At 39.9% G+C, this 23,221-nt stretch overlaps 1 protein-coding gene across 2 annotated transcripts in view; it reads left to right on the top strand.

The window, feature by feature from the left end:
- The window catches only part of LOC124111063, a 29,968-nt gene extending 7,559 nt beyond the window's left edge, over positions 1 to 22,409 (top strand). Inside the window, exons 2-3 of one of the 2 annotated variants that reach the window (XM_048391473.1) lie at positions 995 to 1,111; positions 20,863 to 22,409. In XM_048391473.1, the coding sequence (XP_048247430.1) occupies positions 20,887 to 22,059 (1,173 nt within the window). In that variant the 5' untranslated portion in view covers positions 995 to 1,111; positions 20,863 to 20,886 and the 3' untranslated portion in view covers positions 22,060 to 22,409. Of the gene's footprint in view, positions 1 to 246; positions 1,112 to 20,862 lie in introns of those variants that run through there. The other variant, XM_048391472.1, reaches the window with a different exon arrangement.
- Positions 22,410 to 23,221: the final 812 nt, after the last annotated feature.

Raw genomic sequence — 23,221 nt, 5'->3', positions numbered from 1 at the left:
CTCAGGCAAACACGTCATGGGTGAGTAACCCATTTGAAATCTGGGTGCTGAGCACAAAACACCTAGTGAAGCTCACAATAAAACGTTGTGGACCCTTGCTCTATGTAGGCTAGCTCAGCCACGCTTACCGACCGCTCGACTTCCTTATTTTCAAGCGATTTACTCCCCACAGCTTAATAATGTTGCACGTTTGTAGCTTGAGATTGTTCATTAATGTCATGTGTGTATGTCGCAGTATTTACATGTAGGAATGGTCGTCGGTTATGGAGTTTTTAGTCAATACTAACGTTGGTCCGGACTGGCCCGGCTGTTGAGGCAATCCCGTTGACATTGATAAATGCTCTACCTTATGAGTATCACTTTTAAATGCCATTCAAAGACTTCATTCATTATGTTTTATGAAGTTTTTGTGCATATAACATTTTATGAAACAAATAAAATTGCGCTCAATATGATTTCATTTTCATTCTATACCTTATTTATCTATATATTTCCTCATTATCATAACCCATTAAATAACACAAGTTCGACAAGAAACATCAAAGGGCGGCGCGATTCATCTTCCTGCTAATACATAAAAATAAACCGCCTGCGTGGGAAGACCCCAACAAACCGTCTGTGAGTATTTCCGCATCATTTAGCACAGGGTGAAGGACGTGATATGTGGGAGCACAAACTGCGTTGGTCATGGCGCTGTTTTAACAACCTCCTCGCCGCATTCTAACCCAGCTTATCAGTATAACATGGGCGGGGGTCGAAGTCCCAGGTGCTCAGATTCTAGGTGCATAACTCATAACCCAGAAGCACAGATATGTTGCTGATAGACCATAAATCACCGGAATATACCCAGCAGAGAAAAAGCATAAGGTATCAACCCCAACTCCTTCGATCGGATTGATAAGGGCAGACCATATACAGCTAAACCACGTGATTAATGGACAGGTATTGTGCAGTCAGGTTATCACTGGAAAACCTGTTGTTTGTATGAATACAGGACACCAAGTCGCATTCAGGACCAAGAGAGGCAACACTTGTTCCCGGTACAACGTGTGAAACTAGGTCACGACTACATGTACAGGAAGGGCATCGTCCTACCGTCAGCGTTAACATTGTGAGTATTAACTACAGTGAAATCAAGGCCGTAGTTAACTTATTTTGGCAGGGGGGCAAATATTTGTATAAGTATCACTTGTCCCCAACTTGTTTCAAATAAAACTGTTTTCTATACAAAATCTAGGGGGGCAACCCCCCCCCCCCCCCCCCCCCCCCCCCGGCTCCCCAATCCGGTATACGTTTTCGAGTATAATGGATCGGAATAACCAATTAATGGATTAACATCATTGTTATGAAGTAATGTTCATTTAATGAAGACATTCCTTAAAGTACACGTCACAGATCCGTTTTCATATCTCCCCGCTGTTGTCACGATTTAATCTGCCACTCACACCCATGCAAATGTCGCACTGACAGGTAAAACATGTTTGTTTGATGGTGATTAAAAATGAAACCCGTATTTGATACGGGGATATTAGACAGAAAGACAGACAGTTTATTCGGAAATTTAGACGTCAAGGCCCATAGTACACTGCAGACTGGATATTAACATTTGTCACGTGATGTACATGATTAGATTTTAAATCAAGTTACATATTCCTCTTTATAAGGACATGTTTTAAAAATACAGAAACAACTTGTATCATGTCAGGATTTTCAGCGTTTAGCAGATTTAACATTAACTGACGGTCTTTAAAAATATCTTGCAACATAGGGAGAAATTTATGCCTTAAATGGGAATTCGTTTCACGTATAATATAAGTAAGACATGGTATTCATCCTCTACTTCTCCTGATAAACAGGTGGTATTACATGAATCATGTCCATGAGTATCTTTCCCGTGAAAATTCCGGGGTAGAATAGGTCTTCAGCAACCAATGCTTGCCGTAAAAGGTGACTATGCTTGTCGTAAAAGGCGATCGGGTGGTCAGGTTAGCTGACTTGGTTGATGCGTGTCATCGATTCCAATTGCGTGGATCGATGCTCATGATATCAATCACTGGATTGTCTGGTCCAGACTCGATTATTTACAGACCGCCGTCATATAGCTGGAATATTGCTGAGTGCGGCGTTAAACAACAAACCAGCCAACCAACTAACCAACCATGAGTATCTCACAACAGGCGGCTGTTTTCAACCTCGTAATATTTGTAATGTGTTGTTCAAGTCCAATTGACTCTTTAAGAGAATCCCGGGTAGAATAGGTCTTCAGCAACCCATGTTTTGGCGTAAAAGGCGACTATGCTTGTCGTAAGAGGCAACTACCGGGATCGGGTGGTCTGGCTTGCTGACTTGGTTGAAGCATGTCATCGTATACCAATTGCGTGGATCGATGCTCATGATGTCAATCACTGGATTGTCTGGTCCAGACTCGATTATTTACAGACCGCCGTCATATATAGTTGGAATATTGCTGAGTGTGGCGTTAAACAACAAATAAACAAAACAAACAAATCATGTTGAGAGCTGCGGGGTAATTATGATAACTCATTTACAATGTCGATATGCATTATGTCTTTACATTTACGGGTGTTACTAATTATTTAACTTGGTTGATGAATCATCGTATCCCATTGCGTGGATCGATATACATGATATCAGGCACCGGATTGTCTGGTCCACACTCTATTATTTACAGACCGCCGTCATATAGCTGGAATATTGCTGAGTTAAATGACAAACAAACAAATCAAATCAAATTTTCAAATGTATATGCTTTCGCCCGGCAGTTAATATCTGTTGTTTTCCTAAACGTGATACGTAGCAACAATAAAACAGCCGTAATATGTGTCATTCTTACGTGAATGTATGCGATCCCCAACGGCTTTTAAAGCAGCACAGAGATTAGCGAGAGGTCATTTCTGCGTACGTGATGATGTCATCGTGACCTCGCCGCGAACTGAAGATGTCAATGATTATATAATTTGGTTTAAACAGTACATTATTTAAAAAAGAAAAAGAAAATGGATTGTCCAGTAGACCATGCCAGTAGTATATAATACGTATCCCGTCTCACTCTCCTCAATTTCTCCTCACCATATTGAATTCCTAACATGTGTCGGTCAGTTCGAAGGCGTGACCTGATCGCCTTGAGGTCGCCAGGCTCATTTTCTCACCTGACGTACCTCACAGAGGATAAATGAGAAGCTGTAGACAACCAGAGGGATAACCGAAAACGTGCTAAACCTGAAGTCACTTCCAGGTGTGACAAATGTCACACATCGAAACAATATCGCTCACTATGACTATAGATTATCTGTTTGGCATCAGTAATGTTTCACGTTAAAATCTGTTCAATCTTAAATCCTTCCATGTGTAATGAGGTCGTTCATCTACCATCCCGAAAAGACATGTCGTTCAAATGTAAGTCTGTATTGCTCCGCGCAATTGGGATCGATGACATGCACCAACCAAGTCAGCGAGCATGACCACCCGATCCCGTTAGTCACCTCTTACGACAAGCATAGTCGTCTTTTACGGCAAGCATGGGTTGCTGAAGACCTATTCTACCCCGGATCTTATGGTCACATACAAATTTGATATAACTCAATGTTTTTTGAGCAAATGTTATCACTTGACGTGAGCTCAGAATGGACAGTGCGGGTGTTACCTTAAGTAGATATTTGCTAGCTTTAAAATCCCTCCGCGACCACAAAATCCATCCGCGACCACAAAATCCATCCGCGACCACAAAATCCGTCGACGTGGGTTAATTGACGTGGCGAGTGAGAGAGAAAGAGCTGTGACCTATGCGACCTGGAGTCTCAAATATGTTGCCTGAGCAAACATTGAAACCCGTCTTGGTGAATCAGTCACGTAAGAATCCATCACTAAATAGACGAGAGAGATAACAGAGAGAAAGAGAGATGTTCATTTTTGTGTCACGTGCACAAGCGGTCATGGTTAAAAAAATTGAAATAATACACATTAAAATACATGTGTATTCATTGTGAAATAATAATAAATAATATATATACTAGCCACATAAAGAAACTGTGCACGGAGAAAATAGAGATATAAGGGCACACCGTCCATATATGAAATATAGGTTTGAACACAGCAATTATTGGAGACATTCAAACGCTATATGACGTCATTGATGGGGGCCTAATGGACTTGCAATGTGTTACTGCACGTGCATTCTGTGCAGCTGTACACAGCATGTGCAACTCAAAATTCGCTGTCACTTTGGAAAGCATGATCTGTGGTCATTCAAAAATTCAAAACCTCTCAGGCGCAGACACAAGCATATCACAAGCAAATCATGCCAAGATTGACAGCTGCACAGCGTCATGAAGCCATTGGAATGATCCGAGCGGGAATGAGGCAACAACAGGTGGCAACACATTTCCAATGCCATCGTAACACGATATCAGCATTGGCGAAGCGTTATCAGAACACAAATGACGTTGCCGACCACCCACGTTCAGGACGTCCCCGAGTAACGACGCCAATACAGGACAGATGGATTCGAGTTACACATCTCCGACACAGGTTCCAAACGGCAGTAACGACGTCCCAGACAATTCCTGGACTGCGCCGTATCCATCCCAACACTGTCAGGAATCGTTTACGTCAGTTCGGGATTCGACCACGACGCCCTGCCATACGTCCCATCCTGACACACCGTCATCGAGTCAACCGTCTAAGATGGTGTCTAAATCATGTTCGCCAACCTCGAATATGGTGGAGAAATGTTGTCTTTACAGATGAATCGAGGTTCAACATTTCCCACAGTGACGTGCGCCAACGTGTCTACCGGCGTTTGGGAGAACGTTATGCACGCAACTGTATTGTGAAGAGGAATCGTTTTGGAGGTGGCTCTGTGATGATTTGGGGTGGGATAACAGCACGGCACCGAACCCCTTTGGTGGTTGTTCAGGGCAATCTCATCTGATTGGCTACAGAGATCAGATTCTGAGGCCTGTGGTCATTCCTTTCCTGCAACGTCATGGCCCGGGATTGACATTTCAACAGGACAACGCTCGTCCTCACACGGCTAGGGTCGCAATGGATTTCCTTCACCATAACAATGTCATGTTACTGCCATGGCCTGCAATTTCTCCAGATCTCTCCCCAATAGAGCATGTGTGGGATGAAATGGAGCGCCGTCTGCGTCGTCTTCCACATCCTTCAGATAACGTCCGTGACTTGGCACAGGATTTGAGGAGGATATGGCAGGCCATTCCCCAGGCCTTCCATGCCCATTTGGTGGACTCCATGCGTCGCCGATGCACTGCTGTGATTCACGCACAGGGTGGTCATACTTTGTGACTTTGTCGTTTGACCCCCTACTCCATTTTGATTTTCTGACGTCATCGTAACAGATGTTGTTCAGGTCCCGTTGACATTTTCTTATGGTCCGATCATTCAGCTGCTACAGCGTCTGCATCATTTTGTTCTTGCTGTGTTGTATTTCAATCCAGAATATATTTTCTCCGTGCACAGTTTCTTTATGTGGCTAATATATATATATATATACATATACATAATAAAAATCAAAAAAATAAATATATACTAATATATACACTATAATATATATATATATATATATATATATATATATATATATATATATATATATATATATATACTGAACAGCATTGAAAACGCACCAGCAATAAATCTTGAAATATTACAAAAACAACTTTAGCAATGATCGATTGTAATTAGAACAGACATGGACGGATTATTAAGGAAGACGACAAAGGAAACAGGAATACCACACAGTAATTACATTTACGTCATCAGTGTGAGGAAGACACATAGGGTTAACATGAAAAGTCAATATCTGGTATGTCCGCCATTGGCAGCAACACAGGCCATGCAACGTCTTTTCATTGATCGAATAAGTCTGCGAATAGTGTTCTGTGGGATAGCATTCCACTCTTGACGTAGTGTATCTTCAAGTTCTCTCAGGTTCCGTACTTGCGGACGACGTGAGAGGCGTTGACCCAGGTAATCCCATAGATGTTCAGTTGGCGATAGATGGGAAGAGCCACATTATTGTTCGCTAAGTACTGTGTTGAAACACGTGCCGTGTGCGCTCTTGCATTATCTTGCTGGAAGGTGTGCATATCCTGGTGCTGATGAAAGAATGGGATGACGTGATTTGCCAATATGTTATTCCTGTAGTAAAGGGCATTAACTCTTCCACGACAAACATGGAGCTCTGTTCGATGGTTATGACTGATGCCGCCCCACACCATGACACTCCCCCCCCCCCTCCCTCGATCTGTCTGTACAACGCAGTCATTGTGGTAACGTTCTCCACGTCAACGCCACACTCGCAGTCGACCGTCAGCATTCAGTAAATGAAAACGGGACTCATCAGAGAACAGCACACCATGCCACTGCCGCAATCTCAAATGACGATGCCTTTCGGCCCAACGCAGACGTTTATTCCGATGTCGATCAGTGAGTATGGGTCCAACATATGGACGTCGAGCACGTAGCCCAGCTGAGCGGAGACGTCGATGTACGGTTTCAGCGCTGATCAAACCCCGTCGGCCTTGTACGGTTGCTGCAGTCCTGGTGTGAAGTGTACGATCACGAAGATGCCGACGAACAATATGGCGATCCTGACGTGGTGTAGTTACACGACGTTGACCCGGACGTGGTCGATCTCTGGTGGTTCCTGTCTGCTGGTATCTGCTCAGTAGCCTGAGGACTGTTGCATGATGGCATTGAAACCGTTGTGCAACGGCTCTACTTGACGTACCAACTTGAAGCATGAAGCATTTCTTGTGTCAGTACCCTTTACGTCTGCAGCAACAAGTGATGTGGCTTTTAAAAGTCTGTCTTTTATAGCCCTATTCTGCATGCTTCCCGTGAAACAAAACACGTTCCATGATGCGCACGCAATTTGTTGCGTTTTGGCGTTGTCGCTCACAAAAAATTTAGGTATGTGTTTTGACGAGCTGTTCTTCATGCTTCGTCCAGAACGTCGTATATTACTCATTCAATTATATATTTTCATATGACATAAGCCCGGATAAAAATACATCCATTTTCATGGTGGAGCGGTTTCAATGCTGTTCAGTATATATATATATACTGAGTCAAATTAAAAACTTCACATTTTTAAAAGTAATCCCATATATGATATACGACGGACAAATGTATCAGAGAAGGTAATTTTTAATCATTAATGTCCAAAGAAGGATTTTAATAAACGGTGGTAACCATAATTTGTTCCAAGCACCTACGGTATTCGGTAATAACATCAACAGTTTAAATCATAAGTCCCAAGCACGAGAATCTGATGGCACACAAGTTCAGTAGCGTTTATGGCCACCATGTGCGTTGACAACTGCCACACAACGCCTCCGCATGGACCTTGTGATGCTTGTGAACACATGATTGGGAAGACGACGCCATTGTTGCTGCAAAATGGTGCCAAGATCTTGCAAATTCTGTGGTTGGTTCTGGAGAGTGCGCAGACTTCTGCCAAGAGCATCCCAGGTGTGTTCGATGGGATTGAGGTCGGGACACCTTGACGGCCAGTCCATGACGTTGACTCCCGCATTCTGAAGGAAATTTCTTGTCAAAATTGCTGCGTGGGGTCTTGCATTGTCGTGTTGGAAGATCAAACCGGGTCCATGTGCTGCCATAAAGTCCATCGTAAGTGTCCGTGTAATTGAGTCAGAATCGGCCCACACTATGGCCGTCGTGCTTGAGCAGTTCTCAGACGGTTTCGAACAGTTTGCACACTCAGTCTTCCTCTAAACAGTTCATTTCTGGTTTTATTAGCCGTCAAAAATCGGTTACGGAGGTGACGTAAGACAATCTGACGATCCTCTGCATGTGACGTCACACGTGGTCGACCTGACCGAGGGCGATCAGCGGTGGTACCCGTTTGCTGTAGACGCGTCTGTAAATCATAAACAGTCCGTCGACCAGAACCAATCGTCCTTGCGACTTCAGCTACGGACGTTCCCGTCTGCAACATGCCGATGGCGCGTTCACGTTGCACATTTGAAAGGCGTGGCATGACAAATGGCCGTAAAGACTTTTGTTTTCTTGTGTTTTCTTTTTTTGTTAATGACTGCTAACAAGTATGGCTGAAAACACATGCGGTATTATGGCCACGTGACCAGTTGCACGTGAAAAACACTTTTGCCACTATAGTGCTGTGCACATGATTTTGATCGATTCGCCTTCACAAAAACGGGTGTTATCTGAAGACAATACGTGGCCATTACTGTTTAAATACACAATAAGGGCCCACAATGATAACTGGTCCAAATCTTAAATTTTAGGATTGTGAAGTTTTTAATTTGGTTGAGTATATATATAAATATATATACACACACACACACACACACACACACACACACACACACACACACACACACACATATATATATGTATATATATATTATTACTAATATGTCCTTTTGATAAATCCAATGAAATAATTTATATTATTACATTTTCTGTCCCTTTTGACACTAATGTGATTGTCAAGATTAAGGAAAAACATGTCAAATATGCGGATCTCGCTTTGGAAATGTCATGCTTGTATCCAAGTACCAAGTTGTCTGACTCCCCATTGTTCTCGTGCCTTTTGACTGACATTGGGAGAGTACCCGGGTTTGCTACCAGGAATACAGCCCTTCTGACAATCTGGGTAATTGCAGAAGGCTGCAGTGTTGGGGAGTCTTCACATTCTCCGAAAAGTTCTGGGTGGAAGAAAACTGAAAAAAATATTGTTCAAAAACTCAATATTTACACTATGTCGCCCATGGGCCTGCCCATGGGCGAAGTGTGGCCCATGGGTAAGCCCATGGGCAGGCCCATGGGCGAGAATATGTTCCTTTACTCAAAACTCATGTTTTTGTTTCGCAAATACATAAATGTATTTCTTTCAAGAATCATGACACAAAATTTAACTCATTTTAACTTAATTCAATGATTTTATAGCGATATTGAAATATTTCGCCCATGGTTGGTTGGTTGGTTTGTTGTTTAACGCCGCCTTCAGCTATATTCCAGCTATATTACGGGCGTCTGTAAATAATCGAGTCTGGAGCAGACAGTCCAGTGCCCATGGCCGAGAAAAAGGTTTGGCCCATGGGCGAGAATATGTTCCATTTACTTAAAACTCATGTTTTTGTTTCGCAAATACGTACGAGTATATGTATATCTTTCAAGGATCATGACACAACACTTAACTCATTTTAACTTAATTCAACGATTTTATAGCGATATTGAAATATTTCGCCCATGGGCGAGAAAAAGGTTTGGCCCATGGGCGAGAATATGTTCCTTTTCTCAAAACTCATGTTTTTGTTTCGCAAATACGTACATGTACGAGTATATGTATATCTTCAAGAATCATGACACAACACTTAACTCATTTTAACTTAATTCAACGATTTTATAGCGATATTGAAATATTTCGCCCATCGGCGAGAAAAAGGTTTGGCCCATTGGCGAGAATATGTTCCTTTACTTAAAACTCATGTTTTTATTTCACAGAAAAATAAATATATTTCTTTCAAGTATCATGACACATAATTTAACTCATTTTAACTTAATTCAACGATTTTATAGCGATGTTGAAATATTTCGCCCATGGGCGAGAAAAAGGTTTGGCCCATGGGCGAGAATATTTTCCTTTGCTCAACAGTTTTAGTTTCGCAAATATATTAAGGGATAATAAGCATGACACATGATTCAACTCATTTTAACTTAATTCAACTAATTTTTGGCGTTATTCGCCCATGTTATCGTCAGTCCATTTAAAGAATGAACTAATTGTGTACAAAGTATATTGTATCATGTGAAATATACTTTATATTATATCATTACATTACTATTTCAAAAGGGCCTTTGGTTGGATTTTTCCTTTGCAGAAGTTTTACAAATTTCACCTTTTTAACATATTGCAACGATCTTTAATGAACCCGGCATTACCTCTCAAAACGTTTTGACAGTTTATCATACGAATTCATGCGCGTGTACACCAATTCATTGGCGTTATTTTCCAACGAATTAAAGTTAAGTTTGTTTCTTTTTCATTTCCCATTTTATGTCTCATTGATAAATCACACTGGGAAGTTAAAAGGCACTAGATATGCAATATACAGGTACACGTGCGCGTATTTTAATGGGGGAAAAACCCGATTCGTCTTTCATTGCATAACGTCTTGCTGAATATCTCACATTCTAACGAAATCGCGAAATAATTATCTAATTATATGCGGTGCGATGTTTACAGGCCATTGAGGAAAACCTGAGTGAATATTATGACACTAAAGCAACTTTTAAATGCATTGTCACTTTTGGTATGAAAATGGTAACAGTTCCGAAAAAACAACAGCCTTCTTATGATAATTTTCATATTCTCATTAGTACGTTGTATCTAATTACAGTGTCGGCCTTATTTACAGGTGATTCTACATGCCTGCTCTCGGTCAATTACGATCTACCACACCACGCGTGAATAAACGGTTATGCAGGTGTTGCTGTGGGCAAATACCTAGCCTGTATATGTATATTTTTGTGTGGATACATGTATTACATATTTTCGTTGATATGTGGATATATTAAGCACACAGACAAAAAATGTTTATGAAAGATGAATTAGTGCCTTGATATATTCAACGAAATGTGTATCATCGTTTAATGGGTCATTCAATAAAAGTATGTTTGGAGGAAATATCAAAGGAGCCGCCCAATATACACAGTGTCGTCCAGTGAACTACCACCCCACCCTGTCCGTAAGAGTTATGTAATCGGTACACAAATATATTTGATGCGGTGTCAGTGTGGAAGGAGTTTGAATTACGTCCGCCACTGGCCACAGAAATCCTCAAAGTATAGTAACAATCAACAAGGTCAATGCCGTACTAATTACCAAGTGACGCACGTAACATCGACTGTCAATATGTCTGCTACAGCTACCATACCATCATCCCTAGGCCTGTCACAACTGGCATATTAACGGCTTATTCAAAATATTAATTGTAGAAACGTCGTTAAGAGACTAACGTATGTCGTATACACGTACAGTCCTCATATTTGATAAAAAAAAGTAAATACGTCAACTGGGAATTCAACTGGATCTTACCTTCCTTATATCAGCTAACAGCCCTTTTTGTGAAAATATGTACTAGACATAAGATTTAAAATCAATTGTAAGACCGCATAGACCATAAAACCGAATTAAATATGTCTTGGTATCATCTCTTGTGTATTAGATGATGGTAATGACCTGAAATGTTTTAACGTTAGATTAAGAAGGAGAAACATTAAAGTGTTTTATAACACTTGGGAACATGAGCAATAAGATGTAGTCACATAAATATGCATGGAATGGAATAGGGAAAATGGTGAAAACAAATTGAAATAGATTTTAATAAAACATTATTGTACTAAATAACTTGCAAAAGCGGTGCCCAAAATTGTTTGACCGTGTTATGTGTGTTGTAGACTGACGACTAGCAAGTAATTGTCATGTTGTACGCATGGTTCCATATACAAATTCAGATATACAACCGGTATAAAACTGAGAACTGATATGCCATGTATAACCTGCATTCACACATGGAAGCAACATACTTGTGTGTATGCCCTCTCCTCTGAAAAATGTATCACTAAAGTATTTGCATTGTAATAAATATAGTAATAATTAAACTTGGTACATTTGGTAGATCTCCGACAGATATGATTTTCAGTTATTTTACACCTTTGATTGATACGGATTACGTACATGTAGTCTAGTCACTGTCTCTAATGTATCTGCTTGTCAGAAATTTCAAATGTCCTGTTATAGCACTGTTCCTTAAATAAGGCAGTTTCTTTTATCGGGTATAAATAGTTTATTCGTCTTGTCACGTAGTCATTTTTACTTGATCGCATGGTTTCCACGAAAAATTCCGACAAAGAGTTTTGTATTGTTAATTGTAGAAGATGCTTACATCACTGTATCTCAGAACGCAAAACAGATAACATTCAAACATGTTATTAGTACACAGTTAATTGTTACAGAAGAAGAAGAAGAAAATATTTTATTAAGGTGTCGCATTATATGCATACATAAGGACAAACAGTTAAAAACATTTATTGCATATCATCCGGCCGATACGGCCTATGGGACACCAAATATCTCATAAGTACAAATGTTAGGCATTGCCTAAAAGTCGGGCCGGGCCGGGCCAAGACGGGCCAAAGTGTTATTGGCTAATTACTTCATTAACGGCGATCATACCTACATATTATTGATGCAACATACACACATGACATAACTGAACAATCACCAACCAAAAACGTGCAACATAATTAAGCAATTCGGAGTAAATCGCTTGAAAACCAGAAAGTGAAGCTGTGTGTAAGCGTCTCTGATCTAGGTAACATGTAAAAGAGCAATCGTTAAATGAAATAGGATTTGAAACGTATCAAAAACTTCAAGTTATCGCGATACAAATTTCCATCTGTCGGCATAGCGTTTATATTTATAGGATAGTACTATATCTATGTAAATACCACTTAATAATATCATTGTTCATCGTGTATAAAGCAGACACGTTGGTTAAAGTAGACCTCTTTTCTCCATACTCTCAACAGTCTCACAAGTGTTCGGTCCGACTTGGCCCGGGCTGTCAAAATCAACTTAAACCTCACAGATGTAACATGAAATGGATTCACACCTTTAAATTGGTATTATATCTACCTAAATATCTCTTTATAGTGTCTCAGATCGCTGTACTTAAAGAAAACAAGGTGCTCAAAGTGAAGCCCTTTCCCTCTACATTCTCAACATAGTCTCTATCAGAAGTGTTTGGCTTGTGGTCGGTCCGACTTGGCCCCTGCTGTCAAAATCAACTTTAAACACACAGATGTATCATCAAATGTATTTACATCTATTGACCAGTGTTATATCTACCTATATACCCCTTTATAATGCCATAGTGTACCGCATTTAAAGAAAACTGAACCGTTAAAGTCAAACACTTTTACCGTATTTTCTAAAGAAAATCTCTGTCAGTTGTGTTGGGTCCGACTTGGCCCGAGCTATCAAAATCAACTTAAACCTCACAGATGTAACATGAAATGGGTTCACATCTGTCGATTAGTATTTTATCTACCTATATACCACTTTATAGTGTCTCAGATCGGGGTATTCAAAGAAAACAAGGTGCTCAAAGTGAAGCCCTTTCCCCTCTACATTCTCAACACAGTCTCTATCAAAAGTGTTTGGCTTGTGGTGGGTCCGACTTGGCCCGGGCTGTCAAAATCAACTTTAAACACACAGATGTATCATCAATGTAGAGGGAAAAGGGCTTCACTTTGAGCATCAAGTTTTCTTTACATACCGCGATCTGAGACACTATAAAGTGGTATATAGGTAGATATTATATTATTTTCTCTTGGAACATCTATAAAATGTACAGCTACATGTATTTACCAAAAGAAAGAATCTACGTTTTTACTTCATTAAATAAACATTCACTCACTGAACATCTCCAACAGTTTTGTCCATGTTGAGATCCACTGAAATGGTTAGTTCACTTGTTACATTTATGTAGAACAGAACGATATTTTCCTGAATAACATGTTTTTTGCATGTAAAATAAATGTCCCTGTTCACCTATTTAGAAAGTCAATAAGCGAAATAAAACTGAGTAACAGACTGTGTATTACGGATCCATAGAAATACGATTGCATAGACGATTAACAGGTGTTAGGTGTGGCTAATTGAAATGTATCTCCATGACTAATTGAAAAATAATTTAATGTATTTCGCAGGTAATAATCAATAAACATTGTGACAGAAAAACAAGTGAAGGATTGAGTTGAATTTTAGTTTTGCGAAAAAGGTCCGTGGTTTCTGTGGATGAAACCAAGTTTGACAATGTTGCAAATGATCACTTTCTTTGACTTCATTACGGATTCCTCAACCTGTATCGAGGAGAATTGTTTACAGTTAAGTAAAATTCTAATTAAGATTTCTTAAAGCTGTCACGGTGGCAAATTCAAACTTCGATATCATGGTACACAGTTCTATTGTAAAGTCAGATTTGGAGTTCGAGATGGCGCTACGTATTTTTATCTCGAATTTGAAATAAGCGGTTAAATTTATATGTTTTGTTTGTTTGTTTTTTTGTTTAACGCCACACTCAGCAATATGCCAGCTATATGACGGAGGTCATGCAAATAATCAAGTCTTACCTCACAATCCAGTGATTGACATCACGAGCATCAATCCACACAAAGATGACATGCATCCAATCAACCAAGTCAGCGAGCCTGACAACCAACCCGATCCCGTTAGTCGCCTCTAACGACAACCATAGTCACCTTTTAATACAAGCATTGGTTGCTGAAGATCTGTTCTAACCCTGATCTTCACAGGTCCAAATCTATATGTATTTTTATGGTGAGGCGGTCGTGATCGGAGAATAGGTTCGAGAGTTCGGTACACACATTCGTGGTCAATATCTCTCATGTTGTGGATGATAGGGATTTTGTCATGTTTTGAAAAAATGTCATCACTGTCATGCTTTTGATGGTACACAAAACGTAAGCTTTACCTCGAACATGCTAGTTCCGGTCACAAAATATATGCTTTACCTTTTACTGATTTTTGTATTAATAACATTACAACGTTTCTCAAGGTTACAGACTCCAAGGATTCATTAAAGTGCATTTTAAGCACCTAAAATTGACAACTAACACCCTGATCGCAAAACCCCTAACGATTTTAACTAAAACTAGATACGAAAACTTTTGCTGAACCCGAGATTTGAATGACTGACAAATCCGTACTTTCTTGTGTTCTCATACATAAAACAGCAGTGAAAACATGATCTAACATGGCTTAATGTCTAGGATTGTAAAATGTCCATATTATTCCAAATTGTATGCATACACATGTGTCATGTCTTTATTTGGTTTTGTGTCTTCGAAACCATAAAGCAATGATTTGTCTAAATGAATAGTTACGTATGATATCTTATCCCTAATAACATGATGCATGAAATATAATAATGTGGCAAGGAAACTTACTCAGAAGAAAACAACGTGTGTAATAACAAACTCAGCTGGAACAACTGGAAACCTTATCAAAACAGGAACCAAAAAACATTCTTCAAACTAATAAATAATATTAGAACTGATTTGTCCTGATCCTGAGAATACAACAAACCACTTCAGGAATATTTACAACAGTAAAACAAACAGATATGCATATATGTGCCAGTCTTAAAAAAATAACAGCTTATGAAGTTCTTACTTTTATAAAACAATTTAAAACAAATAAAAGTCCAGGCGAAGATAACATAAGGAATCAATGTCAATATCAATATATGGTACATTGATAGACCAGTTTAACGTCTTAATTAGTGGTCACTTCCCCAGAGCTTAATCTTGCACCAGGACTGCGGACTATATCATTTTATGAAAATATATCTAGATATGTATACAAAACCAAGTCTAGCCAGCTCCCGCTAGCTCTATTACAATGAACTCTTACATGAGAAGGATCCACGATGATTCGGGGTAGAATAGGTCTTCAGCAACTCATGCTTGCCGTAAAAGGCGACTATGCTTGTCGTTAAAGGCGACTAACGGGATCGGCTGGTCAGGCTCGCTGACTTGGTTGAAGCACGTCAACGATCCCAATTGCGTGGGTGGATGCTCATGATATCAATCACTGGATTGTCTGGCCCAGAATCGATTATTTACAGACCGACGTCATATAGCTGGAATATTGCTGAAGGCAGCGTTACACAACAATTTGCAGAGCATGCCGGACGTCTGCCAGACATTTTGCAAATCTTTTTATGCTCTTAATCAAAGTGCTCAAGTGATTTGATGTTCTTCGCGAGGTACGGCCCGTACACCCATACACAGCATTCGTGGTGAATAGGTTACCCTGCTTTTAAACCGATATGCATGGGTTGCTCCCTCTTGCGTCGGGATGTCGTTGACAGTTCTCAAGGGTTTTTTTCAAACTCACGTAGTGCATCCCGTATCTCCAATACAATAAACCTCTCCTGCCTTCAGATCGCTGATTGTATACTGCAACCACCATCGGGGCGTGGGAAGAAATCTCGAATGTGATGCACATAACTTCAGCAAATTATATATAGCTGTAAGGAGCAATGGCTTGTTCCATGTGACGCGCGTACAAACGTACGCAAAAATATTCGGCCATATTCAAATTCTCAAATGGTTTGCTAGTACCGACGCCGTCAATAGTAAGGCACTGCATGCAGTATATCGCTGCTGTGAAGTTCGCATATGCCGGAGTGTCCCTGGGTCTTCTATATCCATTTCAATCCTCAAATGGTTTGCTTGTACCAACGCCGTCAAAAGTTAGGCACCGCTTGCGCTTACATCGCCGCTACGACCTTGGCGTGTGCCGGAGCATCCTTTGGTGTTCTTAACCCATTTCTGACCTCGTCCATAATCAAAATACGTCAAAGTGCACCGCGATTCGCCTTCATGCATTTGACCTAGGACTTTACCATGGACACCAAAGTTTGTCCGATGCGTTCGGATCCGATTTCAAATAAATGCCAATTATATGCCAAATTATGTCACCTAATGTCAATTTGTTTCTACGTTTCTTTAGAATTATCATAGATAGATAATCTTTTTTTCCTCCCATAATTGAAGATACATGAAATGTCAAAGTAACACAATTTTCCAATGTCTGTAATCGTTCTCCATGTTTGGCTTGTCTTATCATACAGTTATCATTCTTCTCCGCCCTACGCACAAAGCGGAAGATATAACCAAATGTTTCCAATAGGTTTTCCTTCCTTTTTCATTGGCCCTTGTAGACACATAATATCGTCCATTGAATAACTTCTTGGATATTACCAAGGATCTCTTCACATCTTTCTGTGCCAGATATTGAACGCTGTCAAACACATGTGGCTTCTTACCGCGATACGGCTGAATATTCTTTGATTTCATGATGGTAGTTTAAGGGTAGATATTTGCTAGCTTTATATTCATACGTGACGTCACAACCCATCCGCGTCTACAGTTGAACCGAATGTAAGAGGGGAAAATATATAGACGTTGTGGGACACTCAGATCCTGAAAGTCAAACTTCTGATAACTTTTTTTTGACAGTGACACATTTGCTATGTCCATTCTTGATAGGTTACTAACAGTAAAGTGTCACTTTAATACAAAGATTGTTTTCGTTCTTACTTACTGATGGTTGCAACCTCTGCATTTATAAATTTCAGTTTGTCTCTCACGTTGATCGTGTCGTTTTAATATATCTGTCAATAATAGGTTTTACTTTACCAACATGTCCATGTTCATTGTTTTTCTCTGTTATTCATATTTCAATTACAGTCCGTTTGACTCCAAATGAGAACGATGAATTGCAAAATAACGCGAAATCCAGAAAAGTGTATGAAACATCAATATGGTACTTGACCATGAATACCCTGTACCCAACAAAATCTGAATTTTGTTTATTTTAAGACCCATGACGGATGAAATTCTTTAAGAAACTATCATGTAATTTTGTATAGAAATGTGTACATGACACGTAGGGGGGACAAACGGTGGAAGGCACAGCGCAAGCACGGTCTTGATGTTTCATACACTTTTCTGGTTTTCGAGTTATTTTGCAGTTCATCGTTCTCATTTTGAGTCAAACGGACTGTTTTTTTTGTTTTTTTTGTAGTCTATTGTTTGTATACAAACACCAACTTTCCCGTATTGCGATAGACTATTGATGCTTACCTATTCATACCTCACATACACGATCTAAAGAGGTAACTCACATCCATACCAGAAGAATACTTTCTTTTCTGTTTAAAAAGGGCTAATTCATACCGATAGCGAGGATTTATACTCTTTTTTCTAAACGTGCATCATACTCGTTGAAAACAAACATCTACACACAGTTCGTTAAATTGTTTAGATACATGACCTTTCAATGAACATCGCTGACACTACCGTTGTATTACACGATGGTCAGATGTGTGACATTTGTCACACCTTGAAGTGACTTGAGGTTTAGCACGTATGTTTTATTTTCATCCCCACCTTGGCTACACCTCTCGTTTATCCTCTATGAGACACACGTCAGGTGAAGGAGAATGAACCTGCCGACCACAATGCGATACGGTCACGCCTTCATACTGACTGACCCGTCTTTTAGGATTCAAAATGTCATCTGTCAATACCTCAGTAATCTTATCTACATATTCATGACAACGTCTGTATTCATCTTGAAGCTCCTCCCCTTCCTGCATCATCTGCATCATTCATCTGTCATTAATTATTATTCATATTGTCATAGGACCCGTGAAGATCCGGGGTAGAATAGGTCTTCAGCAACCCATGCGTGCCGTAAAAGGCGACTATGCTTGCAGGCTCGCTGACTTGGTTGATACATGTCATCGTATCCCAATTGCGTGGATCGTACTCATGATATCAATCATTGGATTGTCTGGTCCAGACTCGATTATTTACAAACCGCCGTCATATTTAGTTGGAATATTGCTGAGTGCGGCGTTAAACAACAAACCAACCAACCAACCAAACAATCATATTGTCATAGTGCGGAAACTTGCTTAATAATTCATATCAAAATATAAAAATAATATTCAAAATTTATCAAATACACTTTGCAGTCAAACCACGGACATCTTCCATAAATGGCAGTGACTCACTTAGGTTGTAAAAACATGCCGCGAGACATAATTTTCAGATCTCTCAAATAAGGTAGGTAAAAAGTCACGTGACTTTTTGATTTCACTTTAGAGTTTTCTCATTAAAATCATATCAGGGTTATGTCAAACCTCGAGGCAGTTACATATGTCGTCTTTCAAAGGTATTCATGTTTCAAATAAAATAATTCAGATCCAAACAGTTCATTATAAAGCGAGTGGTGTGTCGTGCTGTGCCTGTTGTTTGATTTTCGATATTGGTATTGAAAAAAAACAAATAATATGAAATATAAAATTTAAGATTCAGCTAAAGGTACGTGCACGTGTAAAAAGTACATTTTGAAGTCAACTAAAGAAGATCGTCAACACCTTAAATTGTATATTCTTTTGAAATGAACACGTTCCTTATTTCAATATCGTATTCAGTCCCACACAGTACTATACAAAGCATTTGTCTATTTTACATGTATACTACCCCACGACCACAACATGGTTTATTTCAAAACATTTCCCGTCTCGATGAACACAAGTACACCGGCAAACATGAACTTTTGTTTGTTAAACATTTTTTGTCCATTAAAACACGTGTTTTTTTAAAGGGGAAATTTAAATATTTAGTTGTCTGTTCAGGTAACTAATTTTAGCTATTTTTACTGAATAAAATATTATTTAAACCACATAAGCTTACTTCGTGCTGAAATGTGTGGCTGGGCTAACTTCAAATATTCATATCAAATAAAATCCAGACATCTGAGGCATATTTATTTAACACCAAATGCTAGAAAATAACCAGTCTCGATTTTCCAATGAAACAGATTTCTTTGGGCGTAAAATGCGCACACGTGCTGGGGGAGGTACAATGCATAAAAAAATATTTACCTGTCGAAGTCAAGTATAAATAATGTAATATATACACATGAAAACAACCAAAAAACATGTCTGGTACAAATAGTTTTGTATACAATGTCTTAAATATAAATGACATATCTTTTCCTTAATGTAGAGTCCATTGTTTAATTACGTCTGTATATTGTTATAATTGCTTTGACTATGATACTTTTGTGATATCCATATATAACTAAGGCCAAGTTCGTCAAACATTCGTTTCATGCATTACATCCATATATGTTTCCATGTTCCCTTTAAATATAATTTAGGGGGCACGGGTGGTCCAGTCGTCTAAGGAGCCGCGATTCGCTCTGCAGAGTTGCATCCCTGGACACGCCAGAAACCTATGATTGTGGGTTCGAATCCCGGTTCGCCCCAATTATGTTATTAGTTTTGTCAGCACCATACCCGTGCTCGTGGGTTTCACCGAAGTGGTAAACGTCTGAGATCTGCATCACTTCGGGCGTTCCTCCCTCACCAAGCTGACACGCCGTGATATAACTGGAATACTGTTAAAATCGGCGTTAAACCCAACTCATTCACTCATTAAATATAATTTAAATAAAATTATCATTGTTGCCCTTCTTTGTCTGGTTTCTATGCAGGCTGACATCGCATGACAGGAGTACAGCTATGCGTCGTCAGCAATGAATACTTTCTTTTTTATGTAAATTGTATGAATGGCGGGGGCTACCGATAGGGCGTACCGGCATGCTTACCCTTGTCGCGAACACCTGGTGGTCCATTCATATAATTTCCACAGCTTTTGTGCCCTTTGCGCCAAATTGAATTTGTTTCGGCAGCAAAGCTAGGCTAGGCATTGCCACCTGATATTGTTATCGTTCAGGTCTTCAAGTAATGAAGTTAACGAAGTTCAAGGCATGCCGGAATGACGCTCACGCCTTGCTTATCACGATCAAAGGTGACGTCCGCCGTGGACTGTCAACAACAAGTTGTTTAGAACTGTAACTATTAACGGCTTCCGAGATGTATCTGGGAAACAGGTGGCCAAGTCGGTAAAGGCGCCGCACCACATATAGCATATTAGTATTCATACATTATTAAGATTATTAACCATAAATATTAATGATGATAGGGTCATGTGAATGTTGACGCCCTTCATGATACCGATGTGTATGTGTTTGTCATGTTAATGTTGAGGTTTTGTATGAAGCCGATGCATTCCAAGCCTGTGATTAAACGCCAGTTGTGTCCTGTAAGTAAACAACGACCAGTTATCCATTACTTTCATCTTGATTTTTTTTCAGAGATAACAGTTCAAGGCACAAGAATGAATCTCAGGTCTCGACGTCAGTGTCAACTCGTTGCATTTTGCAGTTGCCCGTTGGTTCTGATAGCACTCGCCTACTCATTTCTAGGAATCAAGGGAACAGTACATTATAGTACATTTCAAATCTTGAGCGGAAAAGGCCAAGTTTCCTATGGGAATAATGACAGTGCTTCAGGAATACAAACCCCTCCTGAGGAATATTTTGTCAGGCCTCGGTGGGAAAAGAAATATTTCATCTATGACTGTGCCAACGGTAACTGTGGTGGTCTAGGGGACAGACAGGAAGGAATTGTCGGTGCTTTCATTATTTCACAAATGTTAAGCCGGAAGTTCAAAGTGAAGATGTTAGTACCATGTGATATCGGTAATTTCCTCCAAGCAAACAAAGTTGACTGGATTCTACAAAGTTCTGAAATTAGTGACCTGAAAAGTAGCGCATACAAGCGAATTGACGCTGATGCATTTAAGCTACGAGATAAAATTGCAAAATCTCTTGATTTAGAGAAGGAATTTCCTTCCGATGTCACACATTTTACTGTTAATCAAGAAATGGTTAACTATCTAAAGTTACATCCACTATTTAAGTCTCTTCGGTGGGCACATAATCAGACAACAACTGACATATACAATATTGTTTTACGGCGGTTGTTTAGAATGAAACCTGAAGTCCAGAAAAGGTTTGATCTTTATCAATCTTCAGCCCGTAGCAACGGGAGGAAACTCGTGTGTGCTCATGTGCGTGTGAGGGGGAATCCTACAATTCCAAATGATTGGTACACCCCCACACCTTTGAACGTAAGTGTTGTTTGGAACTTCCTCCGCCAGTATAATAACAGCGCCCTCTATCGGATGTTCGTAGCCACAGACTCACAGAACGTGCGACAGGACGCCAAGAGGCTGTTTCCAGATGTCATTCAAGATTTGGAGGGGAATATAGTTCATGTTGATCGTGACAATCATGCAAAAGATTACGCATGCGCGGGGTTTGGTAAAGTGATTCTTGATCAACAAACGATGTCATCATGTGACGTATTCTTTATGACAGACAGCGGACTTGGACGAATCGCATCCATGATGCGAGGAACAGATAAAGACCTGTACTGTATGGCTAGCAAGTCCACCTACAGAAAGTGCTCTTTTAGTGATAAAGCTTTCTTTCCACAGTTCTGGTAGGTGCCATAGTTGCAAGTGTGTGCATACGCCTGGTGTCTGTTGTAGGATAGGCCCCAAATCACACACGGCTGTACGACGATTATAATATTGTAATCATCAAATGTTCCCAGGGAACACACGTCTTTATTCACATTACTGTAAAAATATGTCCTAACGGTCTAACATCTTCTTCATTCTACCTTGCAACGCATCCCCTTCGTCCGCCATATTCGTTCTACATTCCTTAAGAGTTATCCCCCTTCACTGCCCGTACATCAAGCTCCTCACAGCGATAGTCCGTTCGCGGAGCTCTCTATACTTTCGCTGCCACCAGTCAAAATTCTCCACTGTGATAGGTGGCCCCAACCATTCTTGGAGCCGAATGACCGTTATGTTTACAAACATGTGACGACTGTTGTGACGCCGAATACACTTACCGCTGATAAATTACTTTCTTTGTTTGTCAGTTTGAATTTATATATCATTAAAACTATCATGTAATTGATATAGTAAGAATGTAAAGGAGAAGTTTGTTGATTTTCCGTTAGTCTGCAATCTCGAACCAATCTATTCAAGTTAATTCATCTGGAAACCATGGTCAGTCGTAAACCTTTTCAAATTGAAATATGATGGCATTCCCAAAGACATAAACAAAAGTATGAACGTTACTACGTTTGGGGTCAGAGGGCAAATTTCAAGATTCTTGTAATGGCCGCGCCCACACTGGTGGCAGCGAGGTTACCGAGAGTGTATGGTAACACAAGTTACCTCCCCTTATACTACACTATCAAGCACTGGCCGTCGTGATATTAGCAGAGTTGGAGTTAAACATCAAACGCAAAACACGTAATATCACCACATCCCAGAGCGACTGCCCGGAGAGCAGAAGGTCGGTGGGTCGATCCAGTGACAGCATCATTCCAAAAGACGTTAAAAGATAGCAATTAATGTTACGCTGCCTGGCGTTGTAATTAAAGCAAAGGTATATATTTCCTCCACTGTGCGTGTGTGGAATGTGTGTACGGATAAACATTGCACTCTTTACCAACACGTGTTTGTATTTTTATTGGTATATGATGCTGTATTAAAGGCTAAGCAAAATATTGAAGCAAATCATTGATATTCGCGTATATGCCAACAGCAGAATTGAACACGGTTCATGAACAAAAATCAAAATATGGCG

This window comes from Haliotis rufescens, unplaced genomic scaffold, assembly GCF_023055435.1.
Source record: "Haliotis rufescens isolate VD_foot unplaced genomic scaffold, xgHalRufe1.0.p SCAF_9, whole genome shotgun sequence".
Taxonomy (NCBI): domain Eukaryota; kingdom Metazoa; phylum Mollusca; class Gastropoda; order Lepetellida; family Haliotidae; genus Haliotis; species Haliotis rufescens.
The sequence above is the reverse complement of the archived record's forward strand: the minus strand, read 5'-3'. Positions and strand labels throughout refer to the sequence as shown.